At 47.3% G+C, this 24164-nt stretch overlaps 2 protein-coding genes across 3 annotated transcripts in view; both read left to right on the forward strand.

Moving 5' to 3' along the window:
- The first annotated feature begins 1560 nt into the window (after positions 1-1560).
- Positions 1561-7342, forward strand: LOC126066393 (translation initiation factor IF-2-like). The gene is made up of 3 exons (XM_049867416.1): positions 1561-1615; positions 1733-2847; positions 7105-7342. Exons 1-3 carry the CDS (start codon positions 1561-1563, stop codon positions 7135-7137), a joined length of 1203 nt encoding a protein of 400 aa, XP_049723373.1. The 3' UTR covers positions 7138-7342.
- The window catches only part of MCF2L (MCF.2 cell line derived transforming sequence like), a 333538-nt gene continuing 311316 nt past the window's right edge, over positions 1943-24164 (forward strand). The window contains exons 1-2 of one of the 2 annotated variants that reach the window (XM_049867599.1): positions 1943-2071; positions 14869-15041. In XM_049867599.1, the coding sequence (XP_049723556.1) occupies positions 14873-15041 (169 nt within the window). In that variant the 5' untranslated portion in view covers positions 1943-2071; positions 14869-14872. The remainder of the gene's footprint in view (positions 2072-14868; positions 15042-24164) is intronic. The other variant, XM_049867590.1, reaches the window with a different exon arrangement.

Below are 24164 nucleotides of genomic sequence, written 5' to 3' on the forward strand. Positions count from 1 at the left end.
CCTGCAGAGAACACTTCCTGGGGCAGGTTCCAATGGGGTTGTCTCCCTTTGGATTTTTATCGCTCAGTTAAATGACATGTAACACAGCCTGCCTGAGAGCTGTTAATCAGGGGAGCTTTGATGCTGTAACAGGAAATACGGTGTTGGTCTTAAAAAAAAAAACAGGTACAGCACGGCATTTGGGTCCACTCTGACCTTTTTTACTGTGGGTGCCTTTGATAAGCTTTTCCTGTCTCCTTGGCTAGCTCTGTCAAGAAAACGTTATTGGGCTGAGGGAGTTCCCCTTCTGTTTAATTTCCTGTAGTCCTCAAATTATCCCTCCCCTTCCTCCCTGAGCTCACCGGATCCCTTTCCTCAATGAATCCTCCTTTTGTCGTGTTGCGGTCATGAACCCCAGTTCTCATTCCTCACCCCACCACCTGCCTCCCAGGAGACAGTTGGCCATGTCCAGGGATGCAAAAGCAGTTTGTGCAGTGAAAGGTTTGGGTCTCCTGTGCAGAGCTTCCCCTGAGCCTTGGAATCTCCAGGGGATCTTGTTCAATGCAGATCTGATGCAGGGCATTGGGGTCTGAGATTCTGCAATTCTAGCAATCTCCCAGTTGATGCTGGTGCTGCTGGTCCTGGACCACACTTTGGGAGCAAGGCTGTAGTCTGGGGTGTACATGTACCCTCTCCCTAGGAAGAAAGCTCTACAGTGACATCATTTTCTAAGCACCCTCCCCCTCCCGGTCGTCTGTGGTCCTGGAGTCCATCTCTTCGGCATAGTGACACTTCAAGGTAGGTAAAGACATGTCTGTAATTATAATTCCCTTTTTTATTTATATTTATTTCTTTCTTGCCAGTACTCCATTTTTGTTTTATTCAAATATGCTACCCACTAAATGGAGCCTAACTAAAAGGCAACTTTTCTGATTTTTTATTCTTTTTATAAGAATACATTTATAATAATTTTGTTAGTTCTCAGTGAACTTCTATTTCTCCTGAACCTTGGAAGAAATAAGAATTAAATGGCGCAGTTTTTTTTGTTGTTTTGTTGCAAACAACATTGAGTCACAAGACCACTCTGGCACAGCTCCAAGTCCTGTTTTTAGTAACTCACAATCCAGTTCTCATTTTCTAAATAAATATGGAAGTATGAAGTCAGTTCTTGCCCCCTTCTTACTCTAGGACTTCAAAGTCAGAAGTCTTAGCCTTTCTGATACATGACAGAGCCCCGTAAAGTGCGCCTGGTTTCACCCCCTGATTTTAACCTACATTTATCGATAATCTACCCTATGCAGGCACTATTCAAAGCCCCTTGCATGTATTATCTGACTTTATCCTCAAAGCAAACACTATCAAGTACTCCTCTTAGACCCATTGTACAGATGAGGACATGGAAGAGCCGTTAGTAACTCGCCCAAGTCTCAGAGCTAGTCCGTGTGGGGCGGGGCCCCCATCCTGGCAGCTTGGTTCTTGGGAGCAGCAGAGTAGAGCAAAACAGAGTTGTTGGCAGAGTTGGAGAGGAATTCCAACGTGGTTTTGCGCTTGTACCAAGAATTTCCCTTTTTGTCCGTACTGATGTACACAGCAACCTCTCGGGGGAGGCAGGGTGGGAAGCACCTCGGTTTTACCGGTGGGTCCAGAGAATTACGAGGTTTGTCTAAACCCCAAGGCCGGTGAGCAACCAAGCCAGGACAGGCCCTAGGTTTCCACGGAAATCGCTGCTTCTTCGTTGTCATCATACCCCCAGCCTGGCTGCGACTGAGCTGTCATCACAGCTGTGGCTCCATCTGGGTTCGTCGGGGCCCCCCAACTTGCCTGGAGGAGGTGGGAAGGGAAAAGGGGCCGGAACGGGAGCTCCCGCGGGGCGGCCCCTCCTCCGGGCTGTTCCACCCCTCGGGCCCCCGCCCCGCCTCGTCCCCCCCGAGCGGCCCGGCGAGGCTCCGCACAGAAGTGGCCGCGCACGAGGTGGCCGAGGAGGCGACGCCTGCGGCAGCGGGCCCCGGGCGGGCGGCGGCGGCGGCCCCCGGAGCACCTGCGGAGCGCGTCCCGGAGGAGGACGGAGGCGCCCGGGCGCGCCGAGGGCCAGGTCTGTGCGCCGAGCGGGCGCGCGCGGCTGCGCGCTTTGTTGTCTGGGTCGGAGCGCGGGGCCGCGGGGCGCCGGGCGGGCAGCAGGGGAGGCGGGTGCCCAGGGCGGACGCCCGCGCGGTGGGCCCGCCGCCGGGGACTGTGTCGGGCGCCTGCCTGCGCCCCTGGCTCCCTGCTGTCGGCGCCCCGAGAGCCGGAGGCGCGTGTCCACCTGCGCCCCTGCCGCTCCGGGCTCGCTGCCCGCGCCTGCTCGGCCTCGCCGGGCTCCCGGGGACGGAAACCGGGGGCCCGGCTTCTAGGCGCTGGCAGGGCGGTTTCCCGGCGGACCCGGCCGTTGGGAATCGGCGTTTGAACTCTGGCCGCCGCGGCTTTGGAGCGGGAGTGGGCTCTCGGCGGGGTCCCGGCACTGGGGGAGGAGGGGGCGCGGGGCTTCCACGGTCACCAAGGCTTCTGTCCCCAGCGTCCCCGGGAGGGGGCTGCCTTCTCTATTGTGGTCCGCTTGGCGCCCTGGCCAGAGCCCCCCAGCTCGCGCTGACCGCCGCCGGGAGTCTCCCCAACCAGCCATTGAAAACCCCGCGGGGCCCAGCTCCACTCTCACACACGTGGGGTCCCCGCGAGTGGGGCCAGCTCAGCGGCTTGACGCGCACCTGTCCGGAGACGGGCCGGCAGTGGGGCGACCGGCGTGCGGGGCCGGCTCTCGCACCTTTACCATTCTCCCATTGTCCCCAACAGCGTCGCCCTCGGGCCCTGGCACGGGTTCTCCCAGCCAGGAGGCAGGTAAGGCCCTGGCCGGCAGTCATCGCTACATTGCTTTTCAAAAGGGCAACGGAAAAGACTTAAGGGCAGTTTTAAAAAGAATGTAATTTCCTCAGTCAATTCTAAAGGCTTTTTCTACTTTGGGTTATTTTTAATCACACTTTGTTGCGGTGTCATTCTTTCTGGCTCTTATCTGAGCCAGCTGTTGGCTCTTAAACTTGTAGCTTCAGAGACATAAGGCCCAGTGGTGAAGTGCTACAGCTGCTAACCAAAAGGTCGGCAGTTCAAATCCACCAGGTACTCCTTGGAAACCCTGTGGGGCAGTTCTACCCTGTCCTGTAGGGTCGCTATGAGTCAGAATTGACTCGAAGGCAATGGGTTGTTGTTGTTGTTGTTTAGAGACATAACTCTGGTGGGGGGGGGTGGGCTGTTACTTCTATTTCAGGGCAAGTAACTTAGAGTAAATGAGCCTTGGTTGCACAATGGTTAAGAGCTCGGCTGCTACCTGAAAGGTTGAAGGTTTTAACCCACCCGGAAGCTCCGCAGGAGAAAGGCCTGGCAATCTGCTCCGGTAAAGATTTTTGTTGTTATGTGCAGTCAAGTTGGGTCTGACTCTTAGCAACCCTATAAGACAGAGTAGAACTGCCCCATAGGGTTTCCAAGGAGCAGCTGGTGGGTTCGAACTTCTGACCCTTTGATTAGCAGCCAAGCTCTTAACCAATGAGCCACCAGGGCTCAGCCTAGAAAACCCTATGGGGCAGTTCTACTCTATCACATGGGGCCACTATGAGTGGAAATCAGCTGTACCATACCCAACAGCTTAAGGCTTCCTAATTTTGCTGGAAACATGCACACCTGGGGCACCCATCTGCGCTCCCTGCTGCCCCAGAGAGGGTGAACGGGTTAACATGAACTGCAGCTGTCAGAGTCAGGATGTACAGAGGACGGCCAGTGGGCGCCATCCGGATATGTGGTGCTGAAGGAGGGGTAGGGCTGTGGCCATAAACGTAAAAGTGCCCCCTGGCTGGCCCCTTGTGGCCTCCCCCTCACCACAAGCAGGACAGCCCCTCTTGGTGAGGCAGGCATCAGGGTGGTGCTGGCACTAGGGGGAGCCTGTGTAGGCAGAGAGCCCCTAGCACTGGGGTGTGGTCTAGTATACAGCTCCATATGGGGTGATTGGCCCTAAGACGGCTTAGACCTCGTGTTCATAAATAGGGCATCCTTCTTGAGTTTTCCCCCAGCTTTCAGAGGTGTAGCAAGAGTGGACCCTGCTCCACTCCCACCTGCCAGCCAGGGATGCCACCACAGCCCAGTCCTGCATCCTGGGTGGGCTGCTGTGGGGTCCGTCCCTGATGAGTTAGCAAAGTTGGATGGGGAGAGAGGATTTAAGGGCTAACCTTGAGCTGTTCAGAGTCCCTAGGTGGTGCAAAACAGTTTAACATGCTCAGCTGCCCATCAAAAGATTGGAGGTTCGAGTCTACCTAATCTACCTGGCAATCTGCTTCCAAAAAACCAGCCACTGAAAACCCTGTGGAGTACAGTTCTACTTTTACAAATGTGGGGTCTCCGTGTGTTGGGGTCAGCTTAACAGCAGCTGGTCTACTGGCTTAGCTTTTCAGCTATCCCGCCTGTGGGGCCTGGGCTCCACCCAGAATTTTGGTTTAATGGATCTGGGGTGGGGCCTGTGCATCGGTAGTAAAGCCCCCCAGGGGGGTGGAAAACGTGCAGCCATGAGGGAGAATTGCTGACTACCCTACTGAACTTCAGTTTACCTCATGGGAAATGGTGGTCACGCCTAGACTGGCTGCCTCACAGAATTGTATGAAACAAGCGATTTCTGTAAAAGACAGCTGTATTTTAAGCCAATAAAGGCGCCTGTGGTATAAGAAGGTGGATTTAGGAAACTGTCACAAATGCCTTTGTGTTAAATATTCCCTAATCTATGTGGTGACTATTTTTTAAAAAGTAATATAGACCCTGGTGGTGTAGTGGTTAAGTGCTATGGGTGCTAACCAAAGGGTCAGCAGTTCAAATCCGCCAGGCACTCCTTGGAAACTCTATGGGGCAGTTCCACTCTGTCCTATAGGACCACTATGAGTTGGAATCGACTCGACGGCACTGGGTTTGGTTTTTTGGTTTTTATAGGCATGAGGGGCCCTGGTGGTGCAGGGGTTAGACACTCAGCTACTAACCACAAGGTTGGCAGTTCAAACCCACCAGCCACTTCTCGGGAGAAAGGTGTGGCAACCTGCTTCCGTAAAGATTTACAGCCTTGGAAGCCCTATGGGGCAGTTCTACTCGGTCCTATAAGGTTGCTGTGAGTTGGAATCGCGTTGACAGCAGTGGGTTTGTTTGTTTTTTACAGGCATAGCTTTCTTCCAAGAGATATTCTGCAAAAAAAGGAGGAGAGGGGAATGAGAGAGTGAGACTAATTAAACTTATAATATTATGGGCTTTGCAAAGGGAACACGTGAAAGAGGAAAGGGTTTTAAGTAACTTGAAATCCAGTCTTACTCTTGAATTTGAGTCTCTGAATTGACTCAGTGGCAATGGGTTTTTTACACTCCTCCCCAAACCCTGGTGGTGCAGTGGTTAAGAGCTCAGCTGTTAACCAAAAGGTTGGCAGTTTGAATCCATCAGCCACTCCTTCAAAACTGTGTGGGGCAGTTCTACTCTGACCTGTAGGGTTACTATGAGTTGGAACCGACTCGAAGGCATATAACAAGAACAACGTACTCCTCCCATCTCATTGAGTGTCTTGCTTTTTCCTCTTTACCAAGCATGATGTTCTTCTCTAGGGACTGGTCACTCCTGAAAACATGTTCGAAGTATGTGAGGCCAAGCCTTGCCGTCCTTGCTTCTAAGGAGCATTCTGGTTGTACTTCTTCCAAGACAGATTTGTTCGTTCCTCTGGCGGTCCATGGTATATGCAATATTCTTCGCCAACACCATAATTCAAATGCACTGTAAAACCCTCAAGGAGATTGACATTGTGGCTGCCAACAATGGGCTGAAAGCAATGATTGTGAGGACGGAGCATGACCATTTTGTTCTATTGTACATAGATAGGGTCATAGGGTCACTATGTGTCGGAACCAACTCAACAGCACCTAACAACAGTCCTCCTCTGCTGTTGACTGCTGAGGTTCTGTTTATCTTGTGACTGGCTGGTGTAAGATTAACTTTTTAGTTGAGATACTCTCTTACTGAAGTTTGGGCTCCCATTAGTGGAAGCTTTTTTTTTTTTTTAGCTAAAACCTGAACATTTATCTTGGGAAAGTCAGAATCTTGGTAACTCCAAGCTGAAATTATGGTCACTTCAAAAGGAAGGGCCTCAGGCCTTAATGTTATTTAACTTTTGTAAAATGGGGGAAGAAATGGAATAGATGATACCAGAGTATATGTGAGTTGTGAATAAACTGGACTTAGAATGTTGATTTTACAGCATTTCCCACCAATCGAATTGCCTCGACATTATTTGAAGAGGCTTCTAGAGAAGTAGTATTTAGAATAATAATAATAAATGAAATAGTAGTAAAACCAAAGCCAAATGTGTTGCTGTCAAATTGGTTCCAACTCATAGTGACCCTACAGGACAGAGTAGAACTGCCCCATAGGGCTTCCAAGGCTGGAATCTTTACAGAAGCAGGCTGCCACATCTTTCTCCCATGAAGCAGCTAGCGGGCCCTAATCATCAAACTTTCGGTTAGCAGCCGAGCGCTTAACCACTGCGCCACCAGGGCTCAATAATAATAAATAATAATAGTAAAAATGATGGAAGTTTAATGTCCTGTGTAAAGCTTAGCTTACATCTTTTAAGTTCATCCATTTCACCCTTTTTATTGACTCACAAGAACTTAAAAAGAAAATTCTACATTGGGTGAGAGATGCTGGACTAAACTCTGTAGTTGATCCAGACTCTTCCAAGTGTGACACCTGGGCCTCCCATGTGAGAATCTCTTAGACTTCTCGTTAAAAGGCAGGTTGGGAGCAGAGACACCAAAACGCTTGTGGAGAGAACCATACCTGGGGGTGTGAACCTGCCTTGTGGAAGAAGGCTGTGTTTGGCAGGAGCCTAGTAGAGGAACCAGGCCAGGAGTTTTGATTGTTCAGTCTTTGTGTGGGGTGGCTAGCTGAAAGAGACAGCAAGATGAGACTCTCTTGAGAACTGTTGAGCCACTTGTAGAAGTCTTTGTGGGCTACATACTCATGTAACCTGTTTACAACACTTTCCCCTTTGTGAAAGCTATACAGTGATGTTTCTTCCTGGTTTCCTAGAATAAAATGAACATGATGCGCGATCCACAATAGGATACCGGATACTCCGTGGTGACCAAGAAATTTTTGCACATCTGAGAAGGCTGTATAATCTTGAACTTCATGGTCAAGAACCCACACTGAAAATTTGCTCAAGCGTCGTGGCCTCCCTGGTCACTTCTGTGGAATTCATAGGAAACCCAACTCCTGTTCTCTTGTTGTTGGATGCCATTGAGTTGGTTCCTTGCAGCATAGAGACCCTGTGTGACAGAAGTCTTTCTCCTGAGGAACAACGGGTGGGTTTGAACCACTAGCGTTTCAGTTCAGCTGAGCGTATCGCTGTTGTACCACCAGGGCCCCCCCACTCCCTTAGAACCCCTCATTATCACTCTGGAGTCCTAAAGGATGATGAGATGAGATGGCTCAAGTGGCCATGAGGTAACTGTGGAAAATGATGGACTTATCTGGTGAAACTTTGAATTTAAGCCACAATTAGGTGCTGTTTCACCCAATCTGTTGAGAAAGAAGATTATTAAAATTTATGAAGTGAGATAAAAAAAAAACTAAAATCTAAGAAAGCGTCTTAGTTATCTAGTCTTGGTTATCTAAATACCACAAGTGGATGGCTTTAACAAACAGAGATTTATTTTGTTGGCTCTGGGGGAAGGTCCTCGTCTTTTTTCAGCTCCTGCTTCCTGCTTCCTTGGAAAACTCCATGTGTCTTGGCATCTGTCTTTCTGCATCTCTGCTTCTCTAGTTTGGGCTTAATCTCTTTTATATCTCAAAAGAGATTGACTTAACCATTCCCGAAGACAACTCATCAGACATGGAAGGGACTGGACAATGGGTTGGAGAGGGATACTGATGAAGAGTGAGCTACTTGTATCAGGTGGACACTTGAGACTGTGTTGGCATCTCCTGTCTGGAGGGGAGATAGGAGGGTAGAGAGGTTTAGAAACTGGCAAAATTGTCACGAAAGGAGAGACTGGAAGGGCTGACTCATTAGGGGGAGAGTAAGTGGGAGTATGGAGTAAGGTGTATATAAGCTTATATGTGACAGACTGACTTGATTTGTAAACATTCACTTAAAGCTCAATAAAAATTATTAAAAAAAAAAAAAGAGATTGACTCAGGGCACACCCTACACTAATCCTGCCTCATTAACATTAACATAGCAAAGATAATCCCTTCCCAAATGGGACTATAACCACAGGCATAGAGGTTAGGATTTACAACACAGATTTTTGGGGGACACAATTCATAACAGAAAGTAACAATGTTGACAGCTGATAAGAGTACCACCTGGCAAGCATTTAACATTTTCTTCAAGACAGCCTTCGTTTTCACTTTTCTATTTTTTTCAATCAGAATTCGATATGAGAGAAAAGAAGAATGCAAAACAGAACTGTGCCCTCTAAGCAAAGGCTCTGCTTTTGTTGGCACAGAACAGGAGTGAGTGGTGGAAATGCCTGTCAGCAGGTACTGCTTCTCTTGGTTTTCAGCGGTTGAAGCCGTGGGTAGAGAGAAGGGCAGGGCAGGGCAGGGCGGCCGGCACAATTGCCTTCTGTTCTGTGGCTTAGGGTAGAGTTTACAAAAAAAAAAAAAAAAAAAATTTTTTTTTTTTTTTTTATGCTTAGTGTTCCTTAAAAACATCAAGAGGCAGCTTGGCCCCTCAATGCATCAAAGCTGCTCCTGCTGTGGCCCCTTCAGTCGCCAAGGCCTGGCCTTCCTCATGCTGCATTTGATATGGTGGCTCTGCCTCCTTCCCCAAACCTCCTTCTCCCTTCACGTTCAGGTCTCTCAGTGCCTTCTTGTTGCCTCTTACCTTCTGCATGAGTTCTTCCACCTCCAACCATCCCTTAAACATCTGTGTCCCCTTAGGCCCATCATCTGTCCTGCTCTCTCTACGCGCACTCCAAGGTCTTCTTACTCCCCAGTGTTTCAACTCCAGCCTCTGTGCTGATGACCCCTCAGGTCCACAGCTCCAGCCAGCAACCCCCTTAAAACTAGTCTTTCCTCTTTCCTCTCCTACTTAAGTTGCTGGTGTCACTTTTCACCCAGTTATTCAGGCTGGAATCCTAAAAGTCACCTCCTCTCACATCCAGTTAATCACCAAGCCCTGTTCTTATCTCTAATACTTCTGGATACTGTCTTGCCCATCTTTCTGTACATCCACCAGTCTAGTTCAGGTCCTTGTCTCTCTCCTGGACTATCCATAGTCTCTCCATGACTCCCACCTCTAGTCTTTCTCCTTCGAATGCATCTTCCCCACTTCTCCCTGCAGAATGATTCGTTAAGAGTCCAATCTCAGCGTCTCAGAGTCCACTTAAAACAGGCCTTTGAACAGGCCTTAGAATTTGCATTTCTAACAAGTTCCCTGCAGAAAACTTACATTTCCATCCCAGACATACTGAATCAGAACCTGCATTTTAGCAAGATCCCCTGGTGATTTTTATGTATAACTTCCTGGGAACTTGTTAGAAATGCAGATTCTCTTAAAACCCATCAGGGGCACCTCTTCCCTTGCCCTTCTCTCCAGACTCATCCCTCTTGCTGCCTGCTCTTGGGTCCTGTATATACCACCCAATTTCTAGTCTCTGGGCCTTTCCTGCTCCCCTGCCTCTCTCCTTCCCCACCCCCCGGCTAACCCCTCCTCATTCTCTAAGGTGGGAGTTGGGGGTGGAAGGATGAGGTGAGGGGTTGGAAGTCACCTTCCCCCTCCAGACTGGGTTTGCTGTCCTTTCTTGGTGTTGTCACAGTACCCTTTCGCAATGACACCCGCTACCAGGAGCTGGGATGAATTTCACAGGTGAAGGGGTACAGTCTTCCACAAGACTGCTCTCACTTTAGACATCAGCCGCAAGCTCAGGGGTCCCCAAGCCATCCTCACTTCTGGTCAGCTGGCTAGAAAGTCAGGGGTTCGATAATTCACCAGAACAACTCAGAACTCAGGAAAGTGCTATACTTAATGATTTGAATTTTATTGAAGCAAAAGGATACAAACCCAAAGCAGCCAAAGGAGGAGAGGCCTAAGGTGAGGGCTGGGAGGATCCCAAGCCTGAAGCTTCCATCAGCATCTCCCTGTGAAGTCAGGGTGTCATTCTCCCAGCACATCCCTGTGTGATGATGTGTGGAATATTGCCAGCCAGGGAAGCCCACTGGAGTCTCAGTGTCCAGAGTGTTTGTTTATTTGGGTTTCATTGTGTAGGCATAGTCCCTGGGTGGCACAAATGGTTTGCACTCAGCTGCTAATCTAAAGGCTGGCTGTTTGAACCCACCCAGTGGTACCATGGAAGAAAGGCTGGGCAATCTGCCTCCGCTAAGATTACAGCCACGAAAACCCTATGGAGCAGTTCTACTCTGTAACACATGGGGTCACCATGGGTGGGAATCAACTTGATGGCAACAGGTTGGGTTTGGTTTAATGTAGGCATGAATAATTGATCATTGGCCAGCTGATTGAAATGAGTCTTCTGCCTCACTCCCCTCCCTGGAGGGTGGGCTGATAGCACAGGCTGAAGCCCCAACCCTCTAGTTCTGAGGCTGGTCTTTCTGGTCAGCCTCCACCTTCATCATCTCAGTAGCATAAATATCAGGGGCCCACAATGAGTCACCTTATTAACATGGGGTCCACCATGCATAACAAGGACTCCTATCACTTGGGAAATTCCAAAGGTTTTTTTTTTTTTAGAGTCTACTCCCCAGGAACCAGAGACAAAGGCCAGTAAAATGCATTGTTACACACTTTTGCATATGCCAGTCACAGAATCAACCCCTTTGTGTCCTAGTTTGCTTGTAAATCAGGCTCTCCCTGTAATACGATCCCCTTGAGGAACTGTCTGGGTATTTGGGTCCTCAGTACCTAGCACCTGAGGCAAACTTAGTGCTCCTTACATGCTGGTTGAGTGAACGAATGAGTCAATGAATATATGTAGGTGGATTTAGTTCAACAGGTATAAAGTGTTGTTTGTTGTACACAGGGCACCTTGCTAAGGCTTAGAGACTTAGACCAGAAAGACATGGCCCTGCTCACAGCCTGACCTTCTGTTTTAGCTGTTAACTAGCTTATGAGGGTTTTTGTTTTGCTATGATTATTTCAGTGGAAAACAGAAAACCTAAATTTTTTAAAATAATTATTTCAGTGGAAAACAGAAAACCTAAAGGATATGGACATCTGTTTGGTGATCTGTGGTTATGCTAATGTTGAGACTTTTAAAGTGAAGAGATATTAAGAATAATCTACATGGACCTAACGTTTGGATTTATCTTCTATACTCTTGGAAATGCACTAGCTATAGAAAAGTAGAAGAATATTGAATATACTATAGACTGCCAGAAGAATGAACAAATCTGTCTTGGAAGAAGTACAGCCTGATACTCCTTAGAAACAAGGATGGCAAAACTTCATCTCATGTACTTTGGACATGTTATCAGGAGGGACCAGTCCCTGGAGAGGGACATCATGCTTGGTAAACTAGAGGGTCGGTGAAAGAGAGGAAGATCCTCAATGAGATGGATTGACATAGTGGCTGCAACAGTCAGCTGAAGCGTAATATCGATCGTGAGGATGGCGCAGGACCTGGCAGTGTTTTGTTCTGCTGTACAAAGGGTTGCAGTGAGTCACAACAAACTCAACAGCACCTATTTACAACATAGAAAAGCCTACTTTTCTTATCTCTCAGAAAAACCCTCCTTTGGAGAGGCTGTTTCTTCTCCTATGCCTGTATGTCTTTCCCTGGCTGAATATTTCTGGTTTTTTTTTTTTTTTTTTTTAATCCTGAAGTCCTTAACCATTTGGAATGCTGTTGCCCAAAGCAGCTGGAGAAGTAAAATTCTTTTGGGAAGGAGGGGACCTGTGGGCAGGCAGCCTCACTCTTCCCAGATACTCCTGGCAGCAGTTGTCCTCATGCAAAACCCAAGTCCTCAGGATCCTAGCGGATTGACCCTGCCAGGGTGGAGAGGCAGATCCTGGACCTTGCTGGATTAAACCAAGGCTTGGCCTTACCCACTGTGCATCCACATCAGTCTGAGGACACGTTTGTTCTGTTCTTCAGCGTTAATAAGAACAAACTTTGACTCTTCTTAAACCCATCATGAGACTCAGTGAAGACCAGTACTTGCCCTGTAGAGGAAGGAAACAGCAGGAACATGTTTTTGGGTTGCTGGAAGAAGTGGATATAGGTTCACGACAAGTGTAGACACCTCCGCAATACCTGTCTGTCTTGGGAGTCCTGTGGACTGCAGTGCCTGGTGTGAGAATTGGAGCTGGTGGGAAAAAAAAAAGGATACGGTGGACCTTTTTTTTTTTTTTTTTTTGGAGTATTAAGATTCCTATCTGTTCATGTTTAAAATTCTTGAAGTGAAATTTCAAAGAAAAAGGACAAAATGGAAATTTTTTCTATTTTTTACCGTCGAAATTAGATTTTAGAAATCCGGAAGTAAATCGTTAGACCCGAGTCTGATTGTATCCAAAGTCAGTGCCCTTTCTGGAGCACTATCCATGGTCTGAATTTTATGTAAAGATAAAGCAGGTTCCAAGGACAAAGTAACAAAAAGCGTGCCTTACTTAGGAGGTCATCAGTGTCTTGGGCGACAACAGTTAAAATAAAGGGATTCGTGTGTTTTGTGTCCAACCACCCACTGCGGTTGAGTGGATTCAGACTCATAGCGACCCTACAGGACCAAGAACTGCCCCATAGAGTGTCCAAGGAGCGCCTGGGGATTTGAACTGCCCACCTCTGGGTTAGCAGCCACAGCACTTAACCACTAGGCCACCAGGGCTCCCCTATTTTGTGTGATGACTGCAGGCGTGCAGGAAGGGAGGCGGAGAGGTTGGGCAGTCAGGGGTCCCCAGGGTGTGGGAACTGAACCGTGTTCTTGTGTGAGATGTTAGCTCTGCACAGCTGGCTTTCCCTAAGCGGAGCCACGTGGCCTCCATCTTGGCCCAGCAGAGCTGTCCTCTCTGGGGGCGGGACCCTTACAAAGCGCACCCCATACCCGCTGCTGTCATTCCGACCCTATAGGACAGAGCAGAGCTGCCCCACGGGGTTCCCTAGGTCAGTGGCACCACAGGGGTGTGCCAACGCCACCCCTGGCTGTCCCCAGGGCGACCCCGCTATCCGCGGCGACCCCGCTATCCGCGGCGGTGGGCGGGCCGCACCGCAGGGGGCGGGGCCTCCAGGGCAGTGTCGTCACTAGGGTTGGTGCGAGAGGCGGGTCCTGTGCCACCATTGGGTGAAGAGGAGGGCTTGCCATTGGCCACTGGAAGAGGGGAGGAGCTGCAGGGAGCTGTGGGGGCGGGGCCGGAAGGGGCGGGGCCACACGGCAAGGCCCTCTGTCCTGCGCAGATGCCAGGGGAGGCTTCACCCGTGGGGCGGGGTTTCCTGCTGGTGGCCCCGCCCAGGGGTGGGGCATGAGCTACGTCACCCGGTGACACCAACCCCAGCACCGCCACTGCCTGGGTTCTAGTCTCTATGGAAGCTGCGGCTGGTGGATTCGAACCGCCCACCTTCTGATTAGCAGCCGAGCCTTTAACCAGGGCTTCCCTCCTGAGCGCAGGCTGGCTTCTCAGGTGTATGGTGTCGTCAGGGGAAACGTTCAGAGAAGGGTGGGTGTGAGAGGCAGGAGTCACCTGAAGTCACCTGGAAAGCTGGGGAGGATGTGGGGGCCCCACGGGAGCGCGGTGGGGGCAGCTCCCTGGCCGCCCAGGTGGAGACCCGCCCCCGGGGCCTTAGGGTAGAGGGCAGTTCCAGGCAGGGACAAAAGCAAAGCTGAACGGATAAAGCAGAACTCCAGAAAATGAAATGGAAAGGTGACTTTTTATGGAGCCACCAACTGGGTTTATTTAACTTAAATTATTTACATCTTTATTCTTAAAGACGGGCTTATGTCAGGTATTAAGTCAGCAGGTAAAATATAGAGCCATAAATATTTTAAAAAGGCTAAGTACGAATAGGTGTAGTTAGTAATTACCTAAGTAAAGTGAAATGTTTGCAAATGATTTCAGGTGGCTTCTGTTTGAAATATTTACTAGTTCCCCCGCTAGATTCAAGACTGCTTCCCCAAAAAACTTCATTTACGTTTCTTTGCCAAGTTTTTGTCAGGGAGTAATACTTTAATGTTTGTTCTAGAACTCTGGATTACAGTCTTTACTTAGAGTATTTTAAAATGTTTTAAAGTAATCTGAATGAGCAATCAGCAATAGTTCTGAAAACTTGCCAGGTCAGTGAATTAGGCTGCGACATCGGAACCGGGAGAACCCGGGGACTTTATCTCCTTGAAACAAGAGCCTAAATGTCAAGGAGAAAATCTAGGTTTTTCTTTCTATTTAAGCAGCAGAAGTAAATAATATGTTTTGCTTATGCAACCTTTTTATTACAGTTCAGTATTATAAAAGAAGGTTGCTTGTTGAGCCAAACATTGTTAGAGTAGAAATTTGTAGGGGAAGAATGAATTTAATTTTAAATGTACTATATTCATTTCAGAATAAAAGCTGCTAAAGGCTATACTTAGTTTTTTGGGCTTTGTTCAATGAAGCAGCTATTAAGAAAACAAAAAACAAAACAAACCCGTTGCCGCCGAGTCGATTCCGACTCATAGCGACCCTATAGGACAGAATAGAACTGCCCCATATGATTTTCAAGGAGCGCTGGTGGAGTCGAACCGCTGACCTTTTTGGTTAGCAGCCGTAGCTCTTAACCACTATACTACCAGCAACTATTAGGCCTGTCTTTTTGTGGTGTGATCTCATTTTTCTTTTAAAATTTTAATTTTTTTACACTACAGACTCATGTTTGACTGCTGGAGATGCACCTGGTGCAAGAAAACTGCAAATAACAATTGTTCTTCGCCACAACACTCCAATGAGGCCAAAAAGGAAGAAACTGATCATCAGATCGACGTATCTGATGTCATCAGGCTTGTTCAAGATAAACAAGAGGTGACAGCCACAACAGCAGGTAAGGGCATTGGAGGCTTTAAACCTCGTTTTGATCCTGAAGGTCTAACTACTAATCAGACTCGGGAGCCCTGTTTTGGGCTGTTCTGGTACTTTTAGGACTTTGACTTGTCTTAGATCTCGGAGAATAATCTCTTTTAATATATGGTCTCCCAGGTAGCATTCTGGAGTGGTAACTGATTTAGTGCAGGCTCTAAGTTGAGACAATTTGTCTCAATGTATTACATGGTCATTTGGCTTCGTGTTGGTTATTTAAGTGAATAATTTAACATAAGGTTGGCTGGAGTTAGAAACAATGAGAAATGTTTTTTGGGGGATTTTGAATAAAGCACAGTACTCTTTAGGGGGAACTATGAGCAGGCTTTGCTTTACTTTTTAAAAACAAAAGAGCTGTTATTTAGATTTGATGTGTTGTCATATTAAGATGGTGGTGAAGCTCTTGCCGGTTAGGGACTCAGAGGCCCCTGCCTGAAAGGACAGGATTAGCAGATCACAAGGGTGGTGAGGACCTCAGGTTCCCGGGGACAAGAGTCAGTTTCAAAAGCTCAGCCTGACCTCTTAATCCAGGTCAGTGTGGAGTTTTTCCCTCTGTCTCTCAGGCAAACCGAAAGCTCTCCTTGTATCGCTTAATGGAAGGAAGTTGCTGCCCCCAGCCTCCCCACCCCCGTTATTATTTTTGTCTGTGTTAAATTATTTATTGCTGCTCCTTCCTAAACTGAGCCCAAAGGTAGAGCGTTCACTACACAAAGCCAGCGAGTGCTCGTAATCACTCCATGTTGTTGTTAGTTGCTGTGAAGTCGATTCCAGCTCGCGGTGACCCACGTGTGCAGAGTACAGCTGCTCCATAGGGTTTTCAAGGCTGTGACCTTTCGGAAGCAGATCGCCAGGCCTGTCTTTGAGGTGACTGAGTGGGTTTGAACAGCCAACATTTTGGCTAGTAGTCGAGCGCTTAAGCATTCGTGTCACCCAGGACATCCCAATAAAGGTGTATTTGACTGTAGAGGGCTGATCTGGGACTGCTAAATACCCCCATTAGGGCTCCAACAGGAACTGAGGCAATCTTTCAAAGCAAAAAGTTAGAGGCACACCTGAGAAGGGCTTTTGATAATTCTTTCTTTTAAAACATTTTTTAAATTTTGTGGTAAGCTATATATAACATTAAATTTGCCATTTTAACCATTTTAAGTGTACAATTCAGTGACATTAATTACATTCATGGTGTTATGGAATCATTACCACTCTCTGTTGCCAAAACTTTTCTATCACCCCAAACAGAAACTTAGCACCTGGTAAGCAATAACTCCACACTGCTCTCCCCCCAGTCCCTGGTAACCACCGATACATTTTTGTCTGAACACATCAGAGCCTGGTGGCACAGTGGTTAAGAGATTGGCTGCTTACCAAAAATGTCACCAGTTCGAATCCGCCAGCTGCTCCTAGGAAGCCCTATGGAGCAGTTCTACTTTGTCCTGTAGTGTTGCTTTGAGTTGGAATCGACTCGATGGCAGGGCGTTGGGTTTTGGTTTTATGCGTTGGCCTATTCTGGATATTTCATATACACCTGTCTCAGTCATCCAGTGCTGCTGTAACAGAAATACCACAAGTGGATGGTATTCGCTCACAGTCTGGTAGGCTGCAAGTACAAATTCAAGGTGTCAGCTCCAGGGAAATGCCTTCTCTCTCTGTTGACTCTGGAGGGAGGTCCTTGTCATCAATCTTCCCTGGACTAGGAGCTTCTGTGTAGGAACCTTGGGTCCAAAGAATGTGCTGTGCTCCTGGCACTGCTTTCTTGGTGGTATGAGATCCCCAACTCTCTGCTTGCTTCCCTTTCCTTTTATCTCTTGTAAGATAAAAACTAGTGCAGACCACACCCCAGGGAATCTCCCTTTACGTTGCATCAGTGTTGTGACCTTTGTAAGGGTGTTACCATCCCACCTAATTCTCATTAACATAAAAATTACAATCACAAAATGATGGGTAACCACACAATACTGGGAATCATAGCCTAACCCAGTTGACACATGACATATTTTGGGGGAACACAATTCAATCCGTGTCGGCACCACACACACCCATTGCCATCGAGTCGATTCTGACTCCTACAACCCTACAGGACTGAGTAGAACTGCACCCTAGGGTTTCCAAGGAGCGGCTTAGCAGCCGAATGCTTAAACTGCAGCACCAGGGCTCTGTGTTTCCTGTGAGTGGGATCATATAGTGTTTGCCATTTTGCATCTGGCATTTCGTTTCACGCAGCATGTTTTTAAGGTTCATCTGTGTCATAGCGGGTATTAGAACTGTATTTTTCTTTATGCTGAATAAGATTTTATTGAATGTATAGATAATTATTTCTTGAAGTTCTAAATTTGGAGCTTTTTTTTTTTTTTTTTTCCTGTGATCTAAGCTAGCCATCAAGAAAATTGGCGTGGACTGTTAGGACCAGTTGGGTAGAGGCATAATTCTAAGAACTTATATGTAAAAGTCCTCAGGTGCTGCAGCCCAGTTTAGATCTCACGTGCTGCATCCGTATTTCCGTCCTGTTGTGTGTGTTTTGGGAAGAGATATAATCGCACCCTTCTTTGGACTTATAGGGTTGCTATGAGTCAGAGCTGACTCAACGGCAATAGGTTTGGTTTGGGTTATTTTGGGACTCAGCATCTGTGTGTTTTTGTTGATAAATATTGAAATTGGTGACTGTCAAGTCTCTTATAAATTCCTTCCAGGCTCAGAGCCGCTACTTAGCTTAAAGGCTCTTCCTTGTGTAAAGATGGGGTTGGTTATTTGAACTTGGCTGAGTGGGTAATTGCGCTTTGATGTAGTCACCCCAACAAGGGTCTGTTTTTAGTTTTGTATGTTTATATTTTTTTGATGTTTTGATTTGTTGTCAGTTCCTGTTATGGACTAAATTGTGTCCCCCAAAAATGTGTGTTAACTTGGCTAGGCCATGATTCCCAGTATTGTGTGGTTGTCCACCATTTTGTGATCTGCTGTGATGATTACTCTAGTCTTGTAAATCCTGCCTCTGTGATGTTAATGAAGCCGGATTAGAGGCAGTTATGTTAATGAGATAGGACTCAATCTACAGGATTAGGTTGTATCTTGAGTCAATCTCTTTTGAGATATAAAAGAATCAAGCAGAGAGGAGAAGGACCTAATTACCACCAAGCAAGAAGAGCCAGGAGCAGAGTGTGTCCTTTGGACCCACGGTCCCTGCACTGAGAAGCTCCTGGATCAGGGGAATATTGATGACAAGGCTCTTCCCCCAGAGCCAACAGAGAGAGAAGGTCTTTCCCTGGAGCTGGCTCCCCGAATTTGGGCTCCTAGCCTCCTAGACTGTGAGAGAATTTCTCTTTGTTGAAGCCATTCACTTGTGGTATTTCTGCTATAGCAGCACTAGATAACTAAGTTCTCTCCAAGTGACTGCTGGGCCCTGGTGAACAAGAGGCTGAAGTGTAAAACTCTGAAGTTTGCTTCTCCATTACGGGAAATGCTAGGTCTTTTCAGTGGCCAAATATTCTTTTCCATTGTGCAGTTCACTCTTCTCAGTTCCCTGATGTTTCTTTGAGAAACCAAATGAATAATAAGACAGTTACTTCAATACGACAGCAAGAAGAGGAGAGGGTTGTTGAGAAAATTCTGTGCATGACTCAGTTACAGTACCGCCTATTGTTACCCTGCCCTACAAAATGGGAGCTTAAAAAGGTAGCAAGTAGCTGAAAGGAATATATAAAGGAAGGCAAATACCTATTTATCATTAACTTTTTTTGAAGTTCTTTTTTTTTTTTTTTTTATTGTACTTTAGGTGGTTTACAGAGCAAATTGCTTTCACACTAAACAATACACATATTGTTTTGTGACATTGGTACATTGGTTGCCAGCCCCTCGACATGTCAACACTCTCCCCTTCCCAACCTTGGGTTCCCATTACCAGATTTCCTGTCCCCTTCTGCTGTCCCACCCTTGACCCTGGGCTGGGGTTCCTATTTAATCTTATTTTGTTTTATGTGCCTGTCTACCATTTGGATGAAGAGTGAACCTCAGGAGTGAGTTCAGTACTAAGTTAAAAGGGTGTCTGGGGGCCGTACTCTTGACGTTTCTCCAGTCTCTGTCAGATCAGTAAGTCTGGTTTTTTTGTGAGTTAGAAGTTTGTTCTACATTTTTCTCCAGCTCTGTCTAGGACCCTCTCTTGTGATCCCTGTCAGAGCAGTCAGTGGTGGTACCCAGGCACCTTCTAGTTGTGCTGGACTCAGTCTGGTGGAGGCTGTGGGAATTGTGGTCTATTATATCATTAACCTTTAAAGCTGGAAGATTGTCTAGTCGTAGAGTGCTCAGCCTTGCTGCAAGTTAACACCTGGACCTACTCGGAGCACTGGCATTGGTGTGCTGTAAGTTCCCTGGGTGGGTCTGATGTGAATCAGGTTTGAGGAGTACTGATTTAGCCTCACCTACTTTCTAAGTTTGAGAACCTTTATTACTAACCTGGTTGTTCTGAATCATTTCTTAATTTGACTACTTCTCCCCCAGGCTGAAGACTCCACTATAGTGGTGATTAAAAACACAAGATTCTAGAGCCAGAGTGCCTGGGCTCCAATTCTGGCCTTGTCACTTACCAGCCATGGGAGTTGGGGCAAGTTATTACACCTCTCTGTATCTCTGAGACATGGATGACGGTGGTGTCATTCAAATAGGACTGCTGTGAGGACTTTATATGTGTCAAGTGCTTAGGAGAGTAGCTGGCTCAGAACAATCACTCAATATGTCTTACCTGTTGCAGTCGAGTCAATTCTGACTCATAGTGACCCCGTGTGTTATTGAGTAGAAGTGTTACATAGTATTTCCTTTGCTGTAATCTTTATGGAAAGATTGCCAGGCCTTCCTTCTGCGGTGTCACTAGGTGGGTTTGAACTGACAACCTTTAGGTTAGCAGTTGAGCGGAAACCGCTATGCTACCTAAACCAAAAAAACCAAACCCACTGCCGTCGCGTTGATTCTGACTCATAGCGACCCCATAGGTCAGAGTAGAACTGCCCCGTAGAGTTTCCAAGGAATGCCTGGCAGATTTGAACTGCTGACCTTTTGATTAGCAGCCGTAGCACTTAACCGCTAGGGACCCAATAAGTTAGCTGTTAATAATATCATTATCTTACAAGGGACAGATTAGTCCAAAGGACAAAGGACCACATCTACCATGGCCTCCACCAGACTGAGTCCAGTACAACTAGATGGTGCCCGGCTACTACCACCACCAACTGCTCTGACAGGGATCACAATAGAGGGTCCCAGACAGAGCTGGAGAGAAATGTAGAACAAAATTCTAACTTGCAAAAAAGACCAAACTTACTGGTCTAATAGGGACTGGAGAAACCCTGAGAGTATGGCCCCTGAACACCCTTTTAGCTCAGTAATGAAGCCACTTCTGAGGTTAACCCTTCAGCCAAAGACTAGACAGGCCCATAAAACAAAATGAGACTAAAGGGGCATACCAACCCCGGGGCAAGGGCTAGAAGGCAGGAGGGGACAGGAAAGCTGGTAATGGGGAACCCAAGGTGGAGAAGGGAAGACTGTTGACATGTTGTGGAGTTGTTAACTTATGTCATAAAACAATATGTGTACTAATTGTTTAAAGAGAGACTAGTTTGTTCTGTAAACCTTCATCTAAAGTAGAATTAAAAAAAAAAAATAATATCATCATCTAATTTACTCTTAATCTCCTAATTTGTGGACCATCTCAGATTGTCCCATGAGTCCTGGAGACTTAGAAGGCAGCTTTCTTCAAACCTTGGACTCTTACTTTAATAGTATAAGTTCTCTACTTAAAAGTTCTCAACAGAAAGATAGAATGGCCTGCAGTTATGAGATGGGCCTGAGGACCACCACGGTGACCTTTTCCCACCTGAGGGGAGGCCTTGCTTTCCTCCAGCCACTTCTTTTCTTCACAATTACCTGTAGTTCTTTTGCAGTTTTCTGTCCCAGCTTTTAGTGTCCTACTATTTTAAAGATCCTTGGGGCTAATGAAACCTGTTTGTATCAGAACTTAATTTAAAAAAAAAAAAAAGAATTAAAAAAAATCAATATTGGTTTTAAAACCAATATACGAATTTATGCCCGCTTGCCCCAGACCATCTTTGTTCTCTTGTTTCAGTGAGTAGACTAAATGTTAGAAAGGACTAACAGCCATCAAGTTCAACTTCAGAATTCTGAGTCAATAGATACTTGTCTTCACGAAGGTCACTTGGTGGCTTGGAAGTGCTGGATAAACACTGATAAGCTTACTTTCCAGCTCGTTTGGTGCAGTCTATAACCCTTCTGTTTACTTTTGGCTTTTCTTCAACCTTCTTCATTTCAGCATACTACCATAACAATATATTTTACCAAGTTGTTTCAGCCACCTCTGCAGTTAACTGTTTCAGGATCAGATATGGGCAGGCCTCAACCTCATTGAACACACTGCCTGAGGCAGGTTTCCTGTCTGTGACCTTGGGAGGTTTCCTATCTGTGACCTTGCCTGGGCTCCCTTTATTTCAGAGCTTGTCCAAACACCCATACCCATTGTCAGCAAGTTGATTCCGACCCGTAGTGACCTTATAGGACAGAGTAGAATGGCCCCATAGGGCTTCCAAGGCTGTAGATCTCTACAGAAGCAAACTGCCATGTCTTTCTCCTGAGGAGTGGCTGGTGGGTTTGAACCACCGGCCCTTTGTTTAGCAGCTGAGTGTTTAACCACTGCGCCACCAGGGCTCCTTTTGGGGTGTGTAGCCTTTTGTAAATAAGGAGCCCTAGTGGCACAGTGGTTAAGCACTTGGCTGCTGATCAAAAGGTTGGTGGTTTGAACCCACCCAGTGGCTCCGTAGGAGAAAGACCTGACGATCTGCTCCCATAAAGATTACAGCCAAGCAAGCCCTATGGGGCAGTTCTGTTCCGTCCCACGGGGTCATCATGAGTTGGAATTGACTCGACGGCACCAAACAACAAAAGCCCTTTGTTGATTTGGTGGAAATGCATCTTCACAGGACTCTGGCTAGGTCTGAAGGTGAAAAGGAAAAGGTCGTCGCTAAAATCACCTCACTGTGGTCTCGGGAACACGTTTCTTTGCCGGGGTGTGCCCCCTTTCGGACCTCTGTCAGTTCTCATCTGGACTTTGGAACAACCCCTTAGCTGCATTGTCCACTAACCTGGGGTCTCCTCACCTTCAATCCATCTTCACCATGATCAGAATTGTCTTCCTAAAATGAAAATCCCATTGGATGCCTCTTCTGCTTAAAAATTTCAGTGGGTCCATGTTGCTTACAGAATAAAACCCAAAAGGCTCTGCCAATCAGGGTTTCCTCATGTGGTGTCCTGCCTTAAAAGCCCTGGGATGTCTGGTCTCCCTGCACTTTTTAACGTTCCCCAAACACACCCAGGTGCTCCTTTGCCTCCGTGCTCTGATCAAGCTCTTCCTGACTTGTGGAGAGCTTTGTCTTTCTCCCCCACTCCCATCATCCTGACATCTCCCCAGGACACACAGTTGCTACAGCTCTGTCAGTAGCTCCCTTCACTTCCGTGACGTGCTCCTGCTCCCTTCTCCAGCCTTATGTCTTACTGTGTACCTCACCGCACACACATGTACATACGTACACACGTATCTACACACACATACACACATAGACACAGATACCTACACACGTATACACACATACACACAGATATCTACACACATATACACATGCACACAAATATCTACACATATCTACACAAACACATACACACACACATACACACATGCGTATATGTATCTACACACATATACACATATACACACGGGTATCTACACACATACACACAGGTACCTACACACATACGCACAGATATCTACACATACATATACACACACAGATATCTACACACACATATACACAGATACACACAGATATCTACACACACACACACCGTGCCTCTGCGACTTGCTCCTGACCCCTTCTCAGCCTGTGTCTTACCACGAACCTCACTGTCTGCACTGCAGCCATTCTGAGCCCCTCAGTGCCCTAACTGCACGGAGTGCTCACCTCTGTGCCTGCAAGTGCAGCTGCCTCTGCTGAGACCCCTTCTCTGCTCAGCGAATGCGCCTGAGCCCATGCTGACCCAGCCTGGGAGATCGCTGCCCCTGTGCACACCCTTGTCATGACAGACACACAAATACACATACACACATATACACACATACAGACACATATGCACACACAGACACACAGACACATGTACACACACATACACATGTACACTCACATGCACACACGCATACACATACACACAGAACACACATACACAGACACACATACACTCATGCACACACAGATACACATACACACGGATACACACATATGCACACACAGACACACACATGTGCACATATGCACACACAGACACAGACACACATACACTCATATGCACACACAGACCCACAGACACACACACATCCCACCCTCCACGCCACCACAGAGCGTGTGGTGAGCATCTAAGTCCCCGAGTGGAGACCCAGCCACTGCCACTGTGCGTTGCCTGCACTGGCTGTCAGCGGCTGTGAAATCCAGGCACTTTAGGTAGCCTGGGTCTTACTTCCAGAATGCTCCCGATTTCTGGGGTGGGGTTTGGGGGTTGCTGGTTGCTGTAGAGTTGATTCCATGTGTGTCAGAGTAGAACCGTGCCCCGTAGGGTTTTCCCTGGCTGATGTTTTGAACCATCAACCTTTTGGTTAGCTGTGGAGTGAGTTAATTGTCGCACCACCCAGGGCTCCTGGGTAGGAGGGTAAGCAGCTTTGTGAGAATGGGATGTGAGGATGTGAGTAGAGGGGTGGGAGCGAGTCTCCTGGGGAAGACAGCCCATGTGAGTGGGCCTGAGGGGATGGTGGGTGAGACGCTTTGCTGAGCGTTGCCGAGTGGGCCTTGAGCTCCCTTTAGGAATACAGATGGAGGCCCTTGTCCTGAAGAGTTTACAGAACCAACACATGTACACAGTACAGCTTAGTCAGGTGAGTTCAAGCTTTTTTAAAAAAAGCTTTCCCTCTGTCTTAGTTGCAGCGTTTACATCTGAATGCCTGTGCTCTTATGATATAAGACTCTAAGGGATACCTAGGGGTCTGGGGAGC

This window comes from Elephas maximus, chromosome 23 (genome assembly GCF_024166365.1).
Source record: "Elephas maximus indicus isolate mEleMax1 chromosome 23, mEleMax1 primary haplotype, whole genome shotgun sequence".
Classification (NCBI taxonomy): domain Eukaryota; kingdom Metazoa; phylum Chordata; class Mammalia; order Proboscidea; family Elephantidae; genus Elephas; species Elephas maximus.

Excerpts from the sequence above, each read along its gene's own strand:
- LOC126066393 (XM_049867416.1), top strand. The coding sequence starts at position 1,561 with ATGTACACAGCAACCTCTCGGGGGAGGCAGGGTGGGAAGCACCTCGGT. Across the intron at positions 1,616-1,732 it reads GAAGCACCTCGGTTTTACCG|CCTGGCTGCGACTGAGCTGT; the intron begins GTGGGTCCAGAG and ends TCATACCCCCAG. Across the intron at positions 2,848-7,104 it reads TTCTCCCAGCCAGGAGGCAG|AATAAAATGAACATGATGCG; the intron begins GTAAGGCCCTGG and ends CTGGTTTCCTAG.